The sequence below is a fragment of the Cryptosporidium parvum genome, chromosome 6 (assembly GCF_000165345.1).
Source record: "Cryptosporidium parvum Iowa II chromosome 6, whole genome shotgun sequence".
Taxonomy (NCBI): Eukaryota; Apicomplexa; class Conoidasida; order Eucoccidiorida; family Cryptosporidiidae; genus Cryptosporidium; species Cryptosporidium parvum.
Window position 1 is genome coordinate 1072738 of NC_006985.1, and position 23603 is coordinate 1096340.

The window sequence follows — 23603 nt, forward strand, 5'->3', positions numbered from 1 at the left end:
GAAAATGATATTATGAATTTCCAGTATGGCGGGAACATTTTTGGGAAAAAAAAATCCAAATGCCAAATTTATTTGTTATCAAACTAAGGAGAAACAGAGAGGCGATTTTTGTAGGGTTTTGAGATTAATATAGACCAAAAATAGAGGAAAACTCGCCCGATCTGACTTTTTAATTGATGTATGCTTGTAAGGAATGAGCTCGGCAAATGCTAAGAGCTCCATTTCAAGTGGTCCTGTAAAAAGTGATTCCATCAATGATGATACGAGGATTGAGGCAGAGCTCGTACAACGAGGGAATTTAGTTGGGGAGGCATCACTGGAATGGTCTCTTAATTTTCTGACTCGAAATTGTGATTTTTTAAATGAAAGATCAATGTCTCCACTTTCAATTTACGCAGTCCATGTATGGACGGGATCACAGAATTGTGAATTTGCTAATAAGCTTTCTTTTCAAGGAAAGATAAGAAATATGTTGTTTAAGTTGTTAATTCATCCTGTTCACGAGTTAGTAAACAATTTAAAGACTAATGCTTATTATATTGCAGCTTTGAGTTCCAAAAAACCTTTTGATTTTGAACAAAATATGTCCTCACATGGGCTTGAGATCCCCTTAATATCGGGAAAATACTTTGATGGAGATTTTATTCTGAACCAGATGAAGTGGATCTACAAGTTGTTCCATAATAAAGAGGAGGATGTAGGAAAGCTGTCATTAGAACTCGAAGAAGACGATGAGTTTTTTGATATTACGTTTTCAGATGATTTAATAGAGTTTAGCAAGGTTTTCAGCTCAAAGTTGATTTTTCATTGGCTAACTCACCATATTCTCACAAACTTTTTGTATAATCCTAACGGTCCTATTTCTCTTCTAAGCTTCAACATTCTAATTGAAAAGCTTTCACCCTTCTTTTCCAAATATACAGAGTGCTCACAAATTATGTACTCGGATATTATTGCCTTTTTTGACTCTGTTTGTGGGATTTGGAGAAATATGAAGGAGAAAAATATCAACAACTTGCTTTCAGTTGCTAATTGTTTAGAAAAATATACTTCAGAGAGCGAAACCTTCATGAAATGTCTTACTGATGTTGTTTTAAAGCACTCCCTTGATGAGTTACTTGACAATCTTTCTGAGTTTATTATTGCAATTAATGACGCACTTTCATGTACAAATTTACATGCACCACTGCCCAGCTCAGCCCGCTCAAACACGTCATCTATGGAGGATAACAAAAAAAAAACAATTCCCCCTGACGTGGATCCCAAGGAACCATTTAATTCAATTTTTGAGGCAACTGGGTTTGAGCGAGCTGTGTCGGTTTGCAGAGAGTTTCCAGATTTGTTGAGACCCAAGGCGAGGTACAGTGAAAAGGTCGTCAAGACGACGCAATTGGTTTTGAACTACTGTTTAAGAAATAACCTAGCAGACCTTAAGTATATAAGGAATATGGGCCACAGAAAAAAGATAGATGGGGAAAGCTCTAGTGATACTTCAGATTCTCGAAGCAGGGCTAGCTCCTTTCAGGAATTAGACAACAAAAGTTTAGAGGAACAGAATACTGTTTTGGATGAGAGTGAGGCAATCAGACAATATTTAGCTGGTGGTACATCAAAAAATAGTTTGAATAGTTCTAGTAATGAGAGAAGTAGAGTTCTTTTAGAGAAGAGTAGCTTGAAGAGGAAAAGCCTTTTTAAGGACGATGACCTAATAGAGTCTGAAAGGCCAAAGAGGTTGAATTTGTATTCAAATGATAAGGGCAAGACTGGGAGAAAAATTTCCGTAAGGGGAATTTCTGAGAGCTCAGATTCATCTGAAGACTTTACCCCAAAGCCAATAGTTTCTGAAAAGAGAAGAAACGATGAGCAGCAATCTGTTCCAAAAAGAGCCCCCAATAAAAGAGCTTCAGCAAGTCCCAATACTGGAGTCTCAAGACAATACCGTCGTTGGAGTGATGAGGAGACAAGCTTGCTTATTGATGGTGTTAATAAGTTTGGATTAGGAAAATGGAGAATCATCCTAGCTACCTCCAAGTTGACCAACCGTGATGAAGTGGGGCTCAAAGATCGTTGGAGGAATCTTGTCAAGGGTGGTCATGTTACTTGGGATCCACAAACTAAGATGTATCGCTCTGTTAAAGGATAGCTGTTACTTTTTAGGCTTCATTTTCACTTAGATGAAGTTAATTCGTTCTTTTCTGTTATTTGACTGTGGGGTTGGCGCCTTTGCATGTATTATTTCACGATAATAATTTGTCGCGCCCCCGAGATTGCATGCATGCATGCATGCGGTGATGTTCTAAAATTAGTTTTTCGAGAAATGAAAGCAATGATTAGCTGCATATCATCATTAATCTGCAGTATTTATGAGCATCTTGAGTAAGAAACAGCTTTGCTCACACAATTTTTCGTGAGTTAAAATAGAATTAAGGATGTCTCAGAGTTCAACACTTTGGAACCAATCCTACTCTAGGGAGTTAATAATGGATCATTCGGAAGGGATTGATTGGATTAGTGGCGATGGTTGCCTGGAGAATATTAAAGATTCACATTTTGTGGATTATAGTGATCCAAATCAAGTTAATATGGAAGATCCTTTAGGAAATAACTTTTATGATTGTACTGATCTTGATGATAGCTTCCATAATTACTTGATGAAGGGTTTACTGGGTGAGAATGTTGAAGGTGGCTCAGGCTCTAATAATTTGAATGATGTTTCCTCCGTGAACAGCATCAGAGGTCAAAGTAATGTTGGCGTTACTATTAGTCACAACAATGATGCCATTTGCCACAACATTGACCACAGAATTGATAGCGTTGGTATTGGAGTGGGATCTCTTGGGGGGGAAGTTGGAGGAGCTTTAGGGGTGGGTTTAGGAGGAGTGGGAGGAGGAATAGAGATAGGTTTGGGAGTACAAGTAGGAGAGGTGAGAAATCAAGGGGAGAAGGAGTTTGAGAACATAAGCTGCAGTTACACGGGGAACTCACATTCCCATCAATTGGAGCCACCAAATGAAGATCTCGTAGAAGATCAGAGTAACTGTTACAGGATATCAGCAACTTCAAACAATTTGGGTATTTCCAGTAATCATGGACTGTTATTGGGGGCATCTTCCTCTAGCAAAGTCTTGGGAGCTACGCCATCAGCTCAAATATCATCTTCTTTGTCATCCTCTTCATCATCATCCTCTTCTTCGTTAGCTTCATCTTCATCGTCATCATCTTCATCACCATCATTAACATTGAATTCAGGGCTTCCACCAATATCACTACCACCACGAGCTATACCTCCTATAAACTTATCTCAGAGTTTGATGACTCCCACTACATCTGCATCCTCATCATCAGTTAGCCCAATTTCCTTTTCTCCAAATTCAATGCAATCAGGCCAAAAGCTGATGGGATTTGATCATTCATTCCCAATGGAAAATACACAAAAGAGAGTTCGAATAGAGCCGGAAGAAAGGATTAGAATGGGTATTTTCGACGATAGTTTAGTGGAATCTGATGTCAAGTTTGCAGATCACCAGATTGTTGAGTTGGATTCAAGTAAAGGAAGAAGGTGGAGTAACAATTCAACAACTTCAACAATTTCTTCAAACTTTTCAATAAATACAAGTGATGGCGGATGTGTTAGCCATATTAATGATAGCGTAAACAATGAGAATCTTGGATTAATGAGCCATGATTTTCAGCAAGACAAGTTTTGTAATACAGAAGATTTAGGATCCCAGAAGCCGAAAATGGCGGACCAAAGCTATGAAATGGGAGTAATTGAAGACGAGAACTATTCAATGGGAGGCCAAATGGAGGGGGAATTTTTTATGAACTCGGATAACTACTTAACTGAAGAGGAAAAGCTCAAGTTAAGGAGGCGAGGAAGGAGGAGAAGACCAGGTAAGTTAAATATTTCTAAACAATTAACAAAGGATCTGACTCTTTATTGTTTTAAATAGGCGAAATAGAAGCTTGGAAGACTATAATACCTAGAACTACTGTGGATGAAGCTGAGCACTTTGTACAGACAAGTCAATATAGAATGAGACATGTATATAGAGATCCAAGAGCTGTGAGCTTCGTTTATAGGTAAGTTAAAGATTATGAAAATCATTCAGTATAAGGAGTTTTTTTCTCATTTGGAATCAATTATTTATAGATGTGTACAACATGTGGATTGCCAGTATGAGATGAGGATTTACTTAATATCTCACGAAACTTGTTACGTTCAACACAGAGGTTACCATACAGAGGAGAAACAAAAGTACAAGAGGCCAGGTAAGTTAATTGTTGAAGAGAGGATTTTTCTTAAATCCTTTCTTTTTTTAATTTAGTGTGGATTTGAGTAATTATCTTTTAGGACTCCCTCAACACACTTTACCGCTCATTGATGAGCTAATAAGAAAAGGCCTTCCTCCAAAGTCAGTAATTGACCATGCAATTCAAATATATCCAGAGGTAGCCGACCAATCAAATATTTCAGTACTTTATAGGCAGATTACGAATAGACAACAATATATTAGAAAACGCCAGAGAAATTATGTTTGATGGAATTTAATAAAATTTCTGGCAAAACTTTTTTTAATACCGGTAGAAAGATTGCATGCAGAAAGTTTGCATGCAATAAATTTGAATTATTATCCACATAGAATATAATCACTTTTAGTTTAGAATAAGCTAAGTATTTTGTAATTTCAAAATAGATCTGACTCTTTGATATTATTGATGATGAAGTTAAAGAGATAAGGGGAATAGTAATGAAAATGGGTAAATCTGAAAAAAATAAGAAAAGAAAAAGAATAAATAATGAAATTTTCAATAAAATAAATTAGATTTATTTTTCCATCTTAAAGAATTTTTTTTTTGTTTCTGCAGATAGTTAACAGGAAATTAGTCATGCAGTTGTTTTGGCGCGCAAATTCCTCACAAATAATTTAGTGGAAGGGTAATAAAGATAATAATAAATAAAAAGTGGAAATAAAAATAAAGGTGGTAGGAAAGGGAGAGAAGAGATTTAAGTAAATTTACATGGGAATTTTTGGTTTAAAGACGTATGGGTCTGTTTTGGGTCCAAGAGGAGTGACCCTCAAGGGTTTGGTGGTTTACCTATTAGTAGCATTGGCATTAATGGGAGAGCGAGTCAGGGTAAGTTGAGTTTTTACCATTCACATTTGTTTCCCTCTTCCATTAATAGAGGTTGGGAAAGGTCTGGTGTGAAATTGGAGTAATAATTATTCTTGATTAACTTTTATTTCATAACTTTTTCTTAATTAACTATCTAATGAATAATTAGTCAGAGAATATTCACGTTTTTTCCTTCGAGGATGATGAGCATGAGGCTGGAAACCAATACGTCTTTGATAACTTGACAAACTCAAATTCAGAACATGAGTTGAACTCCCCCTTTGGAATAGTTCCTTCAAATGAACATCATACCGGCATTGATGCGCATGTGGACAATTCTGATGAACACATTTTACAGAAATCCGAGCATAGGAGTTTGTCTGGTCTGGGTGAGGTCGGTAGTTCTAAAAAAGTTTTTGGAGAAGGGGCTACTAGAAGGGAGGTTGGAGATGAAGTGGAAAGCATCTATAGTGAAGAAGACGGGGGAATATATATGGATACGGAGCAGGATGAGGAAATTGGGGATATAGAGAGTTTTTTAAGCTTTGATAGTGAATTTGAGAAAAATGAGATGGAAGAGGGGATTATTGGCAATGCTGCTGATAAAGTGAACAAAGTAGCAGTTGGTTTAGATACTGCTCGGGAAGGTCAGACCGAAGACAAGCAAGAGATAGTACGTAGTACGGAAGAAGTGAGTAAAGGAAAGGCTGATATAAAAGTTAAAAAGAGGACAGGAGAGGAAACCAAAAAGGAAACTGAGGCAAAAGGAGATGCAGAAGTTGGGATTGAGGGGAAGGAGCACCACCACGTGGCTCGGGAAGCTGTTCAGCAAAAAGGTGAGGCTAAAGTAATGGGTGAGAAGAAGTCTCAGGAGAAATCCAAAGCGTCTGGGGTTAGTTCTTTGGGGAGATCGAAAAGAAAAAGTGAAGGAGAAAGTGAAGATGGCGAGGCAACAACAAATAGTAATAGTAGTGAAGAGAAGAAAAAGCCAGAAAGCGGAGTTATTGAGGACTCAGATACCTTATCTGACAAAGTTAAGATAAAGACGGAAAATGTTCATATGAAGAAGCATATTAAAACAATTCAAACTCCTGGACAGGAACCTAAGGAGGGGAACCAAACCCAAAATACTCCATATGTTTCAGTTAGTGCAAATGACTCAGCTAATGCTAATAATTCGGTTAGTGCTAATATTAACGGTTCTATTTCTTCAGTAGTTCCAATTATGAAAGCTGAGGCAGATTTTTATACAAAAAATACCAATGAAACTTTAAATATAGGAGTTGAAAGTTCTGGGAAGGTTGCTGACGTTCCTAGCGAAGCAACAGCCTTAGGAGAGGGATACGTAGGTTCTGGAAAGAATATCACAACAGAAGCAACGAGACAGGGGCCAAGCACTAATATCAAGCAAAAGTCACTAAAGAAAGCAGCGTCTTCAAGCAGAGATAAAAGCAAAAGAAAATCAAGCAGGACGGATGATTCTGCTCTAAAAAAGGTTTCTAGAGAATCAAATAAAGGGGAGGGCCTGGAATCTCCTAAATCTGCTCGTCTAGGATCTAGTAGAGGAGATAATCCCAAGACGACTAAACATAAAAAGCATAAACAATACAAAGATTTGAAATTTAATTCAAAAGAAATAGAAGATTCTGAAGCACGTTTCAAAGACAGGTACCGATGTTTGAATGTAAATACAAATATTTTTGAGTCCCTAAGAGTTTTAGATCCTTCTTCTAACCAGACTTGCCTAACAAATTCAGAGTTTGATGGTTTGAATGTCACGAGAGGTCTCACAGAAGATGATAAAGAACAGAGAAAGGAGTCTAAGCAGAGATTGGGGCCTTTAAAGAAGATGGAAACAGAAAAGAAAAATTGCTCTTTTTATTCTATTTGGCAGGAATTTACCGATCAAGTGAATAATATGTGTACTCAATTAGAACATAAAGTCGATTCCAGTTCAAAAAAACCATTAATTGCGGATCTACAGACATCCATTGCCAACATAACCAGTAACTTAAACAATACTGCTACTACTTCTACTACAACGGTAGCGTTTAATATTACAGAAATTACGACTGAAAATATATCTGGGATAAGAGAAAAGAAAGAAATCAACTCCTCTTCAACTGAAGAGAAGCCAAAAATATTGAATCTTGCTGGTACTGAAAGAATGGTGGAAGTTCCACAAAATTATTCTAATCCAATAAAGTCAGATGGTGCAAAAAGTGAGAGGAGTAAGATGAATTCCAAAAGTAAAGTAAGCTGGACAAGAATTCTTCAGAAGATTAGAATATTGAATATTCCTGATATTTATATTCAAGCTACTGCTAAAAAGATACTCAAGTTCAATATATATATTTACAGGATATATACGGATAAATACAAGAGAAAAATAATTAAAAGAGTACAGGGAATTCTGAGAAATTTAAAAATAGTAAATAAGTCTCAAATGATCAAAGATAGGCACTTTTTGGGAGCTTACACGATCTTTGGATCACTATTAACTGCATTATTACTCCTATCTATTGCAACATTTCACGGAAGACAATATGCTGAGAAATCTGAAGATATACTGGTTGAGGCAGAAACTATTAAAAAGCTTGGATTTGTGGGAGGTAAAATTAAGATGATAAGCAGCCATCTATCAAATTCAGATACAGGAATTGAAAGAGTGGTATTCTCTGATGATCCAAGCTCTATCTGTCAAATGATCTTGAAAAGTAAATCAATTGTAGCCCAGAATCCCAGTAATATTGATTATACTGAAGAGATAACCGATTCTAAAGACTTAAATTCTATTTTGAACTTAACTACTAGATTGGAAGAGAATAATGAGATTTTACTCCATCTCTCAAATGGATTAGCTAAATGTGCTCAGTCTCTTACAATATAAAAATATTGGTTACTTTTCAAGATTGATTGAAACCTAAATATAGATAAGAATTAAGACGACTCTATGGAAAATAAATTTATATATAGTATAGTAGAAAGTAGAAAATAAAGAGGTATGTATCATTTAGAGTAAATATATATATAAGTTAGAGGCCCTACAAGGATTGATTCTAATATGTTTCGTTTAGAATTGACAAGTTAGTAGTTCCCAATTAGCTATAGTTGATGATATACTCCACTATTATTATAGGGAGAAAGATTCTGGTGGCCATGATAAGTATTTCTATCATTAATATTTTGATGGCTATAAATTGGAATTTGCCCCATTTCAAGATCATCTACTTCAGGGCACCTAACTGGCCACCTTACACCATCTCCAACAGGCCTTGATGACTTAGTGTTGAATGGACAAAACCATTGCATAGGATTATGCCCAAATGCTTGTTGTATATTTCTCTCAGGCCCTAGATCATATCTCCCATATTCAGGACTTTGAGGGCTTAAGCTTTCAATAGTGGTTAAATTTCGAACAATAAAGCCAATATGTAGTCTTGAGAAGGGGAATAATGCAAGTAATAGTGGTGTAACAAAAACTAACATAACAATAATAGATGTAAGCTTTATGGCTTCAATAGATCTTCCAAGCGGAGTTGGATCAGTACCATGATTATATGGCCATAAAGTAATATATTGCTCAACTAGAAACATTGTACCTTGAACAAATAAAAACAAAAGAGAAAGTTGAGCATATATTAAAAGTTGAATAAAGAACTTCCGATTATAGAATCCAACACAATTATTGATCCATGGACAATGGTGATCCATATTCAAAACACATTTTCCACATTCTGAGCAATGATGGGTTCTATCAGGTTTCCAAACCTGACAGACTTTGCAATATCTTCTTCTTTTGGATTCATCTCCAACTCTAAATCCCCATTTTGCTGGAACTCTTCCTGGCTCTGTATTTGTGCATTGGTAGAAAGATATCAAAAACAAAGCAAAAACAAGATGGAATGCTGCTGATACTGATGCTCCTATATAGTAAATCTCAAACAATGGCTGTAATAGAATCACAAAATAACAAGCATACAGCAAAGCAATCATAGTCATAATGAATAGCAGAAAACACGCACCATTTTTGCGTTTTCTAGCTGAATAGCTTGCCGGCAAACCTCCAGAATTCATCAGAGTGAGTATTGGCTAACTATTTATTATTTACCTGCTATACTAATATTATTAATTTCATAAGCTTTGTAACTCGCTAGTTTTGTTTGTGCTCTTCCACCTGAACTTTATGCGGAGAATTTGTAGTCCGGAATATTAAATTCAGAATATTCCAAAATTATCCTGCATTAGAACCGCTTCCTTTAGTTTCTTTTTCTTTTCTTCTCTATTGCGACTTTTTTTGATCCTCACATTCAGCATGTAACCCCACCCTACAGCTGTGGCGCCACACGCTGTTTTGTCTTTGGCGCCTATATGGTTACAAATTGTGTGATTGAATTAGGAGTAATAGAATTAAATAGGGTAATAAAGAAAAGAAGGGGAGAAGTATTCTCAGTAAGAGAACGCAGAAAAAGTATATGTGAATACATATCAGCACTGTAAGGAAGGAATAGATTAAGGGATTAAATATAAAGCTTAGCAGTCGCATATCCTACAGTGACTATTGTTTCTGTTGTTGGTATATTTTTCACTATTTGAATACCAATTCTTTTTTTTTTTTGTGCAAGAGACATTTAAATAAAAATAGCATTAGTAGCTTTGTAATGCTAATATTAGTATTCAATTTCTCAGAGCTGAAATTGATCGAGAGGGGGGAGAGGAGTTAAATGTTTTAGACAAATTACGAATAGAAAGATTCTGGAAAATATTTACTCAAAGGATAATTAAATTAATAATTTTTTTTGAAATTTAAATTTATAATTCATAATTTGGCAATTACGTGTAATTTTTTTGTCAGATTTTGAATTACGTGTCAATTACATGCATTGCATGCGCCGGTGTACACAAAAGAACCCCACACTTGCAGATATTTAAATCACTTAATTAAATTTGGGTGAATTTTTTAATTTATTAATTTTTTTTTCTTCGTCCTAAAAGTCTTTTTTAGGGGAAAAAAAAGAATGAATGAACTTTTTGAGGAGTATTTAAAGCTTATTGGAAGTAAGATAGAAAGAAAGGATCCGGTTTACAAAGCACAATGTCAATTGTCATTTAAGGATTCTTTCTCTGAAGGGGGGCTCTACGTTAATTTGAAGAATTTTGAAGCATATAGTAGGGATTTTCTTGAATGGGATTATAGTCAGAGTGGCTGTAGGCTTTATTTGAGTATTAAAGGCACTAGAAAATATCACCCAGAAAATATTGATAATCCCACAAATTTGTCAATAGGCAAAGAGGGAGGATACTTTCCAGAGAAGCCATTTTTTGAGGACTTATTCCAATACGGTTTGGTATCTTTTCCAGATATGGAAGTAATGGAATTGACGGATAGCCGGGTTCATAAAGAACTTTCTGAAAGGCTTAATTATATAATCCAATACGACCAGAACATGGAATTAAGCAAAGATACGGACTCTTTGGTTGCCTGGGCTGAAGAAAGAAAAGTTTCAAGGCATGCTGAGAATCTTTTTCAGGTATCTTCTCCTAAGCAAATTTCTCCTAAAGGTTGGACATGTGAGACTTGTGGAGCAAGTACAAATTTATGGTTAAATTTATCAGATGGATTTATTGGATGTGGAAGAAGGTTATACGGAGTTGGAGGTGGTTGCTTTGATGGAAAGGATGAAGGAGCGGCTTTACTTCACTATCAACAACATACAGAAAGACCTTTGGCAGTTAAGTTGGGAACAATAACTCAGTTTGGAAATGCGGATGTGTTTTCCTACGATCCACAAGAGGATGATTTGGTTCTGGATCCTCATCTAGTAAAACATCTTTCAGTATTTGGAATAAATGTTGGGCAACTTGAAAAGACTGAAAAAAGTTTAACAGAAATGCAAATTGAGCAGAATAACAAGTTAGATTTGACAAGTGGAACAGAATCTGAAGAATGTGGTAGTTTTTTACCAATGAATAAACTATTTAAAAAAGGTGATTTACTAACAGCTCTTGTAGGACTTGAGAACTCTGGTAACTCTTGTTATGTTAACGTAGTTTTGCAACTTCTTGCATCTATTCCAGAAGTAGGAGAGCTTTTTTCAATCCATTTTCAAGATTTACTGGAAATTTACTCCAAATATTTTATTCAAAAAACAAGGCCAAGAGAAAGTATTGTAATTCAGTTTTCTAAAGTAATTAAGGCTTTACTTACAAATGATGTAATTAATGATCGTAATTATAAGATTTCATCTCGTTCTAAAGATATTCAAAAAGCTATTTCTGAGCTTAAAGAGAAAGGTATTAATGAAAATATCATTGAATCTTTAACAGAAAGTGAAGTCAATCCTTGTTTAGTGCATATTCTTCCTTCAATACTAAAAAGAACTATTTCTAAAGGTAATCCTGAGTTTTCTTCATCCCACCAGCAAGATACTCTTGAATATTTTACCTTCCTTCAAGAAAAGCTATCTGATGATCTTAAAAAGTATTACAATCATTCTTCACAGGAAATTCAGAAGTTAATTCAACAATTTATTAATCTTTTCAGTTTCTTCATTGGAGAAAGACTTGAATGTAAACAAACAGGATCTGTAAAGCTTACTTCTCAGTTAAATAATGTATTATCACTACCAATACCTAAGGATTTAATTACTTATAGTTCAGACACTAGGCAAACCAAAAAGCCAAAACATGCCTTTGGTGAGGATGGTGAAGATTTAGCTACTCCTAAATCTAATCATCTTAAAGAACAAGATATGAATGATGATCACGAATGTTTTAGCGATATTTCCCTCTTACTTTCCAATTGGAGGCAAGAAGAGATAGTAGAAAGTTTTCTCTCTCCTTGTACAAATCAATTGGGTAAGGCTGGAAAATCAAATTTTATTAAATCTATGCCAAAATACCTCATTATACATATGCAAAGATTCTATTTATCAGAAGATTGGAGACCTAAGAAAATTAACTTAAGTGTTAAAGTCCCAAATTTCTTAGATTTAGAATCTTTAAGAGATTCTGAAGAGCTAAAACCTGGTGAAAAGCCTTTCCCTGAAGGAGTAGATGAAGTTAATAAATCTTTAAAAGAAGAAGTCCAGGTTCCAGAATCTCTGGTGAATTCTGTTTTGGATTTGGGATTCACCAAATCACATGCTGAACTGGCTGTTAAGAATACTTTCTCAACAGATATAGATATATGTATTAATTGGATACTGACAAATATTGACTCAATCAATTCTATGGATTTGACTTCATCCGATTCATCATCATCATCTTCTTCCTCATCTGCTTCAAATACTTCCAAAACCAATAATTCAGCATCTCACCAGGATCTAGAAGCTATTGAGAATATTATTTCAATATGTTGTTGTTCAAGAGATATTGCAGAGAAAGCATTCAAAATTTCAAATCAAAACTTAGAGAGAGCTATACAAATGATTTTTGATGATCCTTCAATTATTGAAAGTTTTGAAGATACACAATTACAACAACAAGTATCAGTTGGGCCAGATCTTTCTTCAAAACTCATAGAACTTGATGATGGACCAGGAAAATATGAATTAATTGGAGTTATTTGCCATCTAGGAAAAAGTGTTCATAGCGGACACTACATATGTTATAATAAAAGAAAGATTGATTCCTCTATTAATCCATCTAACCAGCCAACTGAATCGTCCTGTTCTTCCTCTATATGGGTAAGATTTAATGATACAAAAGTTTATTTAAGTAAAGAGGATGATTTTCCCCATAAGGAAAAAGGGTATATCTATCTATATCGCAGAACTAACTAAGCTAAATTACCGACTAAAAATTATCTTAATAACAATAAATATGGCGATACCTATAAATATAGTAAAAAAGGTAACTCATTATGCATCATTAATAATACATAAAATAGGCAAGCGATTTAGCTAAAACCGTTGTAAACAAAATTTTAAGTTTTATTAGGAGTAGAAAGCCTTATTATAACTAATTTCTAATTCATCCTCTTCCTCCCCCCCCCCCCCAAAATCTTCTATATTTTTATTGAGATAAGTACCTGTTCTAAAGTCCACATTCTTATGATCTTGAAGAAAACCTTCTCCAAATTATGACAATTCCATCCGCATCCCCACTTGCTAACAGTGTTGATGATGCATTCACTGCAGTACTTATTACTGGAGCGGAGTGACCAACTAAAGCTAAATTCTCTTTTTCGCATGAATCATTATTTAACTGGAAAACCCTTACAGAACAATCCTCTGCTGCAGATGCTACCCATAGACCATTCCTAGATGAAAAACATGACCTCAAAGGCATCAATGAATGAGGATTCGGAATCCTGAACCTCACCTGTAAAACTACATGAGGAACATTCGAAATATCTATCTGACCAGTTGGAGCTTGCAACCGAATATCTATTATAGTTATTGTTGAATCTGCTGCATTTACCACTAATACCGGTAATAATGAAGAAAGCCCGCCAAATCCCGCGCCGATAGCACTATTTGCATGCGTTTTTCTGACATTAGAATAGTCAGATGATCCATGGACATAAAGCATATTTGTTATAGCTCTGCTACAAACCTGCATTCCCCTCTTATCAGTAAATCTGAAATCAGTTTCTGTTGAAGTTCTTGATGAAGACTTTGCTGCTATGTTTACAAGAACATAAATCCTTCCTTCTTTGCATGCAGCAAAGCAGTAAATTCCAGTACTATCAAAACATAAAGCTCTGATAGTTGAATCAGTTTTAATCTTTTGAGCAACTCCGACATCTACATTCACAATTCTAAGCAGTGGCTTAGAAGATGAGACAATAAATAGAGATGGTAGAAATGGTAAGTAGGAGCCAACAAGTACTGGAGAGTTGTCTGAAAATAAGCTAATAGCATGACCAGTAGCTGTTAGGAATCTCCTTACTGTCATATCAATGGATGTAGATAAGAATTCAGATTCATCTGGAGAAAGAGCTAAAGAGGTGATTGCTCTATTATGCGCTTTTCTTGAATATGCTTCTTCTACTCTTCCGGACCATTCCAAAGATGAATTTTCATCAGCAATACTGTCTTCTAAACGAGTCTTGTAGCAATAATATGCGTGAATTACCCCATTCTTTCTTGCAACCAAAAGCATTGTATGTGGTTCAGTTGGTATATCTCTACAAAATACAATATGAGTAACTGAACTATTCTGATCATCTTTAATATTAATAACTGGCCCAATTCCTCCCTGTTTTTCAACTTGAGTAATGTTAGCTGCTTCTTCCAAGTCTAATGTTGGAATTAGAAATTCATTTCTATCTAATGTTATTTTAGGTACCGGGAATTTTGGAATTCTAAGACCAAATGCTCTAATTCCATCATTAAATTTGGAAAAGAGAGAATTATTTAACTGTTTTTGTTGCATTGTATTTCTTTCTAGTGTTAAAGCCAGTTCATCTTTATCAACCATTTCACCTCTGAGGGTGTTATTTTCAGCTCCAAATGGGATTCCTTCAGTTTGTTGTGTAATTTTTATATCCAAATGATTTCTGGTATTAATAATCCCCACAATTGATGAAATTAAAGACGAAATTGAATCTGACTCTATTGATATTATATCCAAATCGCTGGAGATCTTTCTTACTTGTTCAATATCAACCTCTATTTTTGCTGATTCGTGTATTACTCTATATAGACTTCCAAACAAAACTACCTTACATCCACTTTCTATAGCTTTTCTAAATATCAAAAAATCATGATTACCAGTACCTTCTTCTAAAGCTTTGAAAGATTCAATGTTTGCCACGTCATAAACAAAAATTGCAACTCTTGTTCTTGTTAGAAAGCTTTCAATTTGTTGACGTGATTCATCTTCTTCTAAGGCTGTAATACTCATTATATTTAATGGCCATCTCTCTCCAACACTTGATTCCCTAACTCTATGGTTAGAACCTTCTGGACCATTGTAAGCATTTTTTAGATATTCTTGTGAAGAGATGACATGGGCTCCTGGGATATTTGATAACTCAATTGTGAATACCTGTAAGTTATTTTCGTCAACTGAACCTGCGCCAATTTCATCCATAAACTTCTTAAGAAGTTGTTTGTCACCACTCCCTGAAGATCCTGCTAACAAAAGTCCGATCTGTCTATCCTGGTAATTTAATACAATTGAGCGAGAATCACGAGGAAACAATATTTCTGGAATCGATTCCAACAATCCTAACTTTGAAAAAGGATATGAAGATAACCTCAAAAGTCTTTTTATTATTTCTTGTTGTTTTGAAATCTCTAATCCGTTCGCAACCTCCTTCTCTTCTCTTTGACTCTGGATTTGAGATGATACCCCCAATATCGAATTACTGCTATCAATATTTTGTGAAACCTGATTCTTATTCTGATTTTGGTCCTGATTATGATCATGATCAATACTATCAGAAATAGTACCCAAATCAGAAACTGTTCTCTCTTCAGTCTTACGAGCCAAAAGCTCCTGATTTAGCTGTTCTCTCTCATCCTTTAGAGAATTACGTTCTGATAAAGCCTTATAAAGTTGGTCCTCCAAACGTGAACAATTGCCCTTTAATTTCTGAATCTCTATCAATGCCTCCTGGTATTTTGCAAATAATTCACTAAACTCATTCTTCTCCTCCTTTAACTTCTGGAACTGTCTTCTTGCAAGTTTTCCCCTCCATAATATTTGAGCCTTCAAAACACTTCCTGACAGTCGAATAAAGTATCTCCTCTGCAAATACATCCTAAATGTTGACTGAATTAAACAAACCCTTCGGATATACAATTTCTCTTCAGCTTCCTTTCTTCTCAAATATACCCTCCATCTTGATTGAATCATTTTGACACATAACTGCATGCATTTCAACTTTTGGCGCGCAACGTGTCCTCGGAAAATTGTCTGAATTTTCAAAGCAGCCTTTTCTTTAAGTAATAACTTAAATCTTCGTCTGGAAAGAACTCCTTTCCAGATACTCTGGATGGTAATAATGGCTTTAATAGCCTTCGAGTATTGATTGCGACACAAAATCATCCTCCACAGACTCTGAATCTTTGTAGAAGCTGTATCTCTGACACGTACTCTAAGTTGTTCAAGATCTCGAAAAGCTTCAATCTTCAGAAACACTCTAGTAAGTCCAACTGCCCACTGAGTGGTTTGTTCATGTTTTGAAATCAACCCAGAAGAATTTAAATTCTCCATTAACTCAATGATCTGACTCTTTCTTGTATTATTTGATTCAGACAAAGAAGTTACATTCTTTGTTTCTTGAACTTGACCTGAATTTAATATACTTCTACACCATCTACCATATTCATCTCTAGACTTACTAATAGAAAGTTGTCCACATGGTGAAAAAAGTATCATATAATCAAGTAGAAATTCAAAATGTGGAAATCTTACAGGATATCCAGCACGACTAACTTGGATAGCTTGTAGTACTCCACCATACTTGAGTTGTTCTGAGACAGAAATTCTATCAAATTCGTCTGGGGAGTTGTTACTATTTGGTTTGATGCATCTGATAAAATGAGGATTTGTTTGCTTAATAGTTGAAATTAGTTTGTTTAACTGATTTCTAAAAGATGATCCAAGAGTTTGTTGACGTTTTAACTTGGTGTTTGATTCAGAATCTAAGATATGATCTGAGAATTTAGCTTTTATCAAATCTGAAACCCAAGGATTCTCTGAGCTTGATAAAACTTCAGTGGAATAATGAGAAAGTTGGTCTTTATTTTTCTCTATAAAGTTATCAACACAGTATGAAACAGGGCCTGCATAGTGGACTACCACAAAGTTGTTTGGCTTCTTTTTAACAATATCAAACCTGGTATTCTTTCCGCTATATTCCTTGACTAATTTATTCAATAATCCAATATTTGATCCCTGTGGAACAAAACACTCTTCATCTATTGCTGGAAGAATTCCCAAAACTGGCTTTTGTTGTTGTAATAATTGAACACAATCTCCATTATCTGGAAAATCAATTGGATCCCAACTAATATCCTCTTGTATATACAAGTCCTGCTCAATGTTGAAAATATAATCATTAAATATTTGTTGTAATCTTTCATTTGCAAAGTTAATACAAAGCTGCTCAAAACTGTTATTTGGAAAGCATTCAAAACCAAAAATATCCAGAATCCCACAATACAAATCCTTTTTATCCTTTTCTTGGTGAGCATCATTAGTTTCATTTTCTCTTGCTCTAGATATCTGAGTGTTTACTAAATGCAAGATATAGTCAAATACTAGAGAATATAATGCTTTTGAAACTGCATCTTTTGTTGTTTCAGCTTCTTGTACGCTTAAATGTTTCATTATTTCTCCTTCTCTTAACTGAATCTTTCGGCAAGTTAATAGACGAACAATATCATCCTTAGGTATAGAAAGTAATGAAGAAACAATTTCCAAGTCTTGGAAACATGATTCATGAGGAATTGATGACTCTCCTTCATTTTCTATAAATGTAATATTACCCAAGAACATGACTGCTTTAATTATTTTGATGATATTATAAAGTTGGTCATTCGTAATTCCCATAGTTCTTACAGCATATAATGTCCTTTCAAATTGGTGGAAGTCAGTTTCCTGGCATTCTGAACCCTCCAAGTACTTAAAATTCTTCTCTGAAACTATGTGAGAGAGATCTATTTCCATAGGATTCGAGAATAATTGCTCCCTTAATTGTGCCATATGAGGATTCAAGACAACATTCTCTGAATTTTTACGCGAAAATAATATGGACTCTGTATTATGTGAAGGGAATCTGTATATCAGATTCTCTTCATGAGAAGATCCTTGAGAAATAATATGCTTAGCAGCAGAGCAAAGCTGATAAAATATGTGAAAATTCCTCTCTCCTTTTTGTTGATGGCATACTCTGACTTTTTCAAGCAAATAAGTATTTATACAGGCACTGCTAATGCACATTGAACTTGAATCAGACTCCAAAGTTGAATTAGAAGTCAACTCAGAGAACTGAATTTCGATAAACTTTCCAAACCTTGAGGAATTGTTATTTCTCAAAGTTTGAGAATTTCCAAAAGCTTCTAAAAGAGGATTGCTCTGAATAATCTGATCCTCAACAAATGAATATCTTTTCTCATTTCCAGTACCTGAATCACCAATACCAGAGCTAACACTATTGTTAGATGATCCAACAACTGTCAAAAATTGAAGAACAAACTTGGTTGTTTCAGTCTTTCCAGCTCCAGATTCCCCACTTATTAATATTGTTTGAGACTTCTTTTGAGTACAAACTCCAGTATATGCCTTATTAGTAACACTAAACACATGTGGAATATCGGAATTACTCTTCAGCCTAAACTTCTGAATCATTTCCATAGAATAGAAACCTTCCAAAGTTCTATATGGATTTACTGCAATTAAAATTGGGCCGGTAAATGTGTAAATCTTATCAAGATCAAACCTAGAATTAATTGCATGCAAAATTGAAGGCTGATGGAGATGAGTAAGTTCGCAAAGATCGTCCGGAGTAACCACACCACAATCTGAAAGTTGCTCAGCTGCTCTAATATGAAGCTGCCCCCCCGCCATGTTAGATCCAACCTCCAAAGGAAGTTTAAAAACAACTTCCTCTGAAACCTCCTCAAGTGTTAACTCATCAACCACATTTGAAACTTTGACTGAAATCTGTGAATCATCCACTCTAGAGACAACGCCAGGCCTCCAAACCTCTTTGGGACATGGAATCCATACAAGTGACCCTGGCCCAAAAAGGCCAGTCCCTGAGTCCAGATCTCTGGAGTTCTTCATAAGTACTTCCAGAGAATTGTGGCAATAATCCTTCAAAAAGAGCCTTGAATTTTTTACTTTCTCTATTTGAAGCTTTAAACTTTAATAAAAAAACATTAAATTTTTCAATGCATTTAGACCGGGGTTAATTGATCTCCAATTTTGGCGCCTTTACGATTTTCAGCATCCTTTAACCGGGAAAAGGTCTCCATACATGTTTTTTGCTATAAAATGCAAATTCAAGATATCCGGGATAGAATGAGGAGCATGGGGTTCGTTCGACTGAAATGCATAATTTTTTCTTATTTAGGGAACTGTTAATTTGTCATCCCATATTCTGGGACTTTTATTTTATTCAATTTTAATAGTACAAGGAATGAATAACTTCAAAGTTTCCAGTTTCGTATGCAGAAGTTTTGATGAGCTTTACTCCGCTATTCAGACGGAAAATATTGAATACTTGAACTACTCATTTTGTGATACTTTTGGATCCCTTCATCATATTACAATTAGTTCAAATTCGTTTAAATCTGGTAAAGATATACAAAAAGGAATTGCATTCGATTCTAGCTCAGTAAGAGGGATGCAGTTTGGAGACTTCTCGGATATGATCGTCGTTCCAGACTTTGAGAAGGTTTGGATTGACCCATTTTTTGACAGGAAAACCCTCCATGTTGCTTGTTTTGTATTATTCCATACTGGAGAACCTTCCCCTGGTTGTGTTAGATCAATCTCAAAAAGAGCTCAAGAAGCTCTTTCATTATCCGGGATTGCTGATAAATGTTTTATTGGACCAGAAATTGAATTCTTTGTATTTGAGTCTGTCAGCTATAATAACTCACCAAACCACAGCTATTTTTGTTTAGACGGCGATGAGGCTTATTGGAATTCTGGTAACAACGCAACTTTCTACCCCCATAATAGACCAAATCTTGCAAGTAGAAGACCTCTAAAACAGGCATATTGCGCTCCTTATCCCGTAGATAGAGATTTATCATTGAGAAGTGAAATTCTTGAAGAGCTTGAGAATATTGGAGTAACAGTAGAAAAGCATCACCATGAGGTTGCAACCTGCCAACATGAAATTGGTGTTCATTGCTCAACCCTTGTTCAGTCAGCTGATATTGTTGAATCCATCAGATATCTTATAAAAGGAATTGCACATAGAAATAACAAAACTGCCACATTTATGCCAAAACCACTTGGAAATGATAATGGGAGTGGAATGCATATCAATATTTCTCTTTGGAAAAACGAAAAGAACATATTCTTTGACCCTGAATCAAGTTATTATAATTTATCCAACCAGGCTCTTTACTTCATTGGTGGAATACTCTCCCATGCAAAGGCTATTATGGCCTTTACAAATCCCACAACCAATAGTTATAAAAGACTTGCTACTGGCTATGAAACTCCAACTAAGCTTTCATATGGAGCTGGTGACAGAAGCTCTTCTATTAGAATACCTTTGTCAGGGTTTTCATGTACAAAAACCCAAAGAATCGAATTTAGAATCCCTGACTCATCTGCATGCCCTCATTTGGCTTTTTCCGCCATTTTGTGTGCTGGAATTGATGGTATTTTGCATAAAATACACCCAGCTGCTTACTTGAATACCATTAAGTCTCAAAGTAACGAATATAATTTGCCAAAATCACTTACTGAGGCTCTTCAAAACCTTGAAGAAGATTACGAATTCCTTATCAAAGATGGAGTTTTTTCGCATGAGTTTATTCTCAACTACATTAAGCTTAAACGCGACGAGGTTGTTCTAGTTGAGTCTTTTCCAACCCCCAAAGAGTTTGAACTGTATTATGACTGAATTATAAACATTAAATGATATTTTGAAAACTCAAGCCCACTTATATACAAATATTCAGTTTTAAACACTAACTTTTTTTATTTTCTCTTTACTAAATTTCTCTCTCTTGCTCCAGTTCTGTTATGCATGCAAGAATACAAATTACCGTTGCATGTTTTGTAAGTTGGCGCTACACGTAGTGGGCGCCAAGTGTCAATAAATCAATTTAAATACTCGTAAATGAAGATTTAGGTAATAAGAAAAATAAGAGAATACAAAGTACTTGAGAAATTTGCCAAGCTTTTCAAGGGTTACTAAGTTATTTTCTATTTATGAATGAGTCAACCTGGAGGTGCTGGGGGCAGTAAGACGCAAATTACAGCTGCTATATTGCAGGAGGCGTATATTCATGGTTGTCAGAACAATAACGAGCTCAGTCCTGACTCTTTGAAATCATTAGGCTGGGACAATTCTGTAATTGTACGAGTACTGAATATTTTTACCGAGAAAAGGCTTTGCTCTGTAAAAAAAAATAGGCCATCTGGATTATTAAGCTCTGTAAATAATAAAGTAGTTTTTCAATTAAGAACTGAAGAAGTCGCATGTAAACTTAATAAACTCTCCAATGAGGAGTATCTCGTTTTTTGCTCAATAGAAGATGCAGGTAACCAAGGAATTTGGACCGCTGATATTAGAAAAAATACAGGTTTACAAACACATGTTGTACAACGAGCAGTAAAGGTATTATGCAATGATTGGAATCTTATCCGGCCAGTTAAAAGTATCCATGTTAAGAATAGAAAAGTTTACATTTTAGCTTCCTTAGAACCTTCTAAAGAGCTTTCTGGAGGTACTTTCTACGAAAACGGAGAGTTTGATATGGCTTTTGTAGATAGTATTAAGGAAAAGATTATATCCTTTATAGACAGCAAAAGAAAGTGTACCCTCCAAGAAATACTTGAATTCATCAATTATGATATGAATATGGATTCTTCTTCCGCAAGAAAGAATATATCACTCTCGGATCTACAATCCGTAATAAATATGCTTATTGTTGAACTTAAAATTATATGTGTCAAAGGAGGAAATTCTAATTCAAATGAAAATTTTTTCATGTGCTTAAAATGGCCAGAATCCCTCTCTGTTACTCCAGAGGCAGAAGATGTTCCTTGTTTGGCTTGCCCTGTTTTTGAAACATGCTCTTGGTCATTTGAATCTCAAATACTTCCCTGCCCTCAATTATGTAAATATATTGATTACTCGCTAAAAAATTGCAAACCTTTACTGCCAGAATAAAATAACTTCAGCCCATCTATATTGCATCCTCTCTATCCTAGGATAATCTATTATTATAATTTATACTCCTATTATTCACTAAGTACTTGATGAAAATAAACAAATGATTTTTAAATATTATTAAACTTAGAGACTTAAATCCTAAACAGTTTTCTGAATCTCGTCTATATATCCTATCTTCCTATCCCTAAAAACTACCATCTCCTCTAAGCTTATTACCTATACATGGAAATTTGCATTATCATTGCTCAGCATCATTACTAACTCTCCTTTCCCTTACAAACTTTCTAATAATTAATATTCCATACGAATTCCTGAATCCTAACAACAACATTGTTAGGAATGTCCAGAAGAAAAAGATCGCCAACAATCAATTCAATTTTCCAAACTCTTATGTTAATAGGCCTCAAAATATACAATTCTCAATATACGAATGCATGCATTCATGTGGACAACCTATAATTTTGTCCAAATTGAAAATTATTGCATGCACGCGCCTTCCAGGATTTTTACGATTTCTGAGTGACCTTGTGATTCAGCTGCGTCCTTAGGAGTTAAGCCTTGCTTATTTTTGTATCTTGGGTCTGCACCATTCTTAAGTAATGTTTTTACAGTATTTTCATGACCCATAAAAGCGGCAGAAAATATAGGTGTATCTCCAAGAGCGCTCACAGCATTTGGATTTGCTCCTGCATTTAATAGTTTGTTTACTATCTCATCAAATCCATTGCTTGCTGAAAAGTGCAAAGGAGTACAGAGCATAACATTCTTAGTATTGGGTTCAGCATTGGCATTTAACAATTCTTCAACTACTTGGCTATGCCCTTTAAGAGAAGCCCAGTGAAGCGAAGAAAACCCCTTTTCATTTGTAGCATTTGCATTGAATTTGGGAGATGCAATTAGTTGACGAACTAATTGAAGATTCCCAATCTTAGAAGCTTTAAGTATTAATGAATTTTGTCTTTCAGCAGGAAGTGAAAATACATCAGTATCGCTTAATATACTAAATTCTGAGATATTATCTTCAGAATTTGACAATACTGACAAGCTTGAGTTTGTATCTAGCTCGCAAACTTGGCAAGTATCCTTTTCATTCTCAGTCTTATCTAACCGATAAATACTACCAGAAGTCCTTCCCTTTCCTTTAATATTATCCTGAAATCTGTTCTCAAACCCAAATGAAGGCAGTTTTTGGCTTCGAATATTATCTTGTTTGTAAACTTGGTTGCTATTTCCTAATGTCTTTAATCCATTGCTCCTGTTCGAGTTTGAAAATCTTCCACTTGGAGCTATCAGATTTGTATTCACCGCCTCCTCATTTTCAAGTTGGAAATCCTCATCTGCACTATAATAACAGTCCTCTGGTAAGCTTCCTTTGAGGCTAGCTAAAGCTTTTGTATTGGATGAGCTTTCACTGTATTTAGTGCTTTCTAGCTCCGACTGTTGATTATCCATAGAAAAATAAAGGACACAGTTTATACTTCCTCTCTAATTCAATAATTTTAAAAACAATTATTAGTCAAATTGTTATTTAAAAAAAATTCTTTATAATTTATTCCTGTTTCTCAATTGATTTAATTTCACCAAAAATAAGCACAGATTGTGAGTATTACAAAGATGTCAAAAAAATATATGTTTACTCTATTAATTCTCAAGGTAGACT

The 23603-nt window shown here is 35.0% G+C and overlaps 9 protein-coding genes across 9 annotated transcripts; 6 read left to right on the top strand and 3 right to left on the bottom strand.

Moving 5' to 3' along the window:
• Positions 1 to 193: 193 nt before the first annotated feature.
• On the top strand, positions 194 to 2143 carry cgd6_4510 (telomeric DNA binding protein; SANT DNA-binding domain; the record flags this gene model as incomplete). The annotated part of the gene is made up of 1 exon (XM_627782.1): positions 194 to 2143. The coding sequence occupies one exon, from the start codon at positions 194 to 196 to the stop codon at positions 2141 to 2143; it is 1950 nt and encodes a 649-aa protein (XP_627782.1).
• Positions 2144 to 2429: 286 nt separating this feature from the next.
• On the top strand, positions 2430 to 3953 carry cgd6_4520 (hypothetical protein; the record flags this gene model as incomplete). Its single annotated transcript, XM_627783.1, has 1 exon — positions 2430 to 3953. One exon carries the CDS (start codon positions 2430 to 2432, stop codon positions 3951 to 3953), a length of 1524 nt encoding a protein of 507 aa, XP_627783.1.
• Positions 3954 to 5611: 1658 nt separating this feature from the next.
• Positions 5612 to 8008, top strand: cgd6_4530 (hypothetical protein with transmembrane domain near C-terminus; the record flags this gene model as incomplete). The annotated part of the gene is made up of 1 exon (XM_627784.1): positions 5612 to 8008. One exon carries the CDS (start codon positions 5612 to 5614, stop codon positions 8006 to 8008), a length of 2397 nt encoding a protein of 798 aa, XP_627784.1.
• A 215-nt stretch (positions 8009 to 8223) lies between these two features.
• cgd6_4540 (DHHC family palmitoyl transferase) lies at positions 8224 to 9195 on the bottom strand (the record flags this gene model as incomplete). The annotated part of the gene is made up of 1 exon (XM_627785.1): positions 8224 to 9195. One exon carries the CDS (start codon positions 9193 to 9195, stop codon positions 8224 to 8226), a length of 972 nt encoding a protein of 323 aa, XP_627785.1.
• Positions 9196 to 10136: 941 nt separating this feature from the next.
• cgd6_4550 (UBP_znfinger+UBA; UBP5 like deubiquitinating enzyme with a UB hydrolase domain and two UBA domains at the C-terminus) lies at positions 10137 to 12902 on the top strand (the record flags this gene model as incomplete). The annotated part of the gene is made up of 1 exon (XM_627786.1): positions 10137 to 12902. One exon carries the CDS (start codon positions 10137 to 10139, stop codon positions 12900 to 12902), a length of 2766 nt encoding a protein of 921 aa, XP_627786.1.
• Positions 12903 to 13170: 268 nt separating this feature from the next.
• On the bottom strand, positions 13171 to 18945 carry cgd6_4560 (myosin'myosin'; the record flags this gene model as incomplete). The annotated part of the gene is made up of 1 exon (XM_627787.1): positions 13171 to 18945. A coding segment is annotated over one exon (5775 nt), but the record flags the coding sequence as incomplete, so codon positions are not given.
• Positions 18946 to 19219: 274 nt separating this feature from the next.
• On the top strand, positions 19220 to 20665 carry cgd6_4570 (glutamate synthetase, possible bacterial origin, beta-grasp+glutamate synthase catalytic domain; the record flags this gene model as incomplete). Its single annotated transcript, XM_627788.1, has 1 exon — positions 19220 to 20665. The coding sequence occupies one exon, from the start codon at positions 19220 to 19222 to the stop codon at positions 20663 to 20665; it is 1446 nt and encodes a 481-aa protein (XP_627788.1).
• A 315-nt stretch (positions 20666 to 20980) lies between these two features.
• cgd6_4580 (RNA polymerase III C34 subunit; rpc34p ortholog) lies at positions 20981 to 21940 on the top strand (the record flags this gene model as incomplete). The annotated part of the gene is made up of 1 exon (XM_627789.1): positions 20981 to 21940. The coding sequence occupies one exon, from the start codon at positions 20981 to 20983 to the stop codon at positions 21938 to 21940; it is 960 nt and encodes a 319-aa protein (XP_627789.1).
• A 480-nt stretch (positions 21941 to 22420) lies between these two features.
• cgd6_4590 (ankyrin-related protein, putative) lies at positions 22421 to 23395 on the bottom strand (the record flags this gene model as incomplete). Its single annotated transcript, XM_001388312.1, has 1 exon — positions 22421 to 23395. One exon carries the CDS (start codon positions 23393 to 23395, stop codon positions 22421 to 22423), a length of 975 nt encoding a protein of 324 aa, XP_001388349.1.
• Positions 23396 to 23603: the final 208 nt, after the last annotated feature.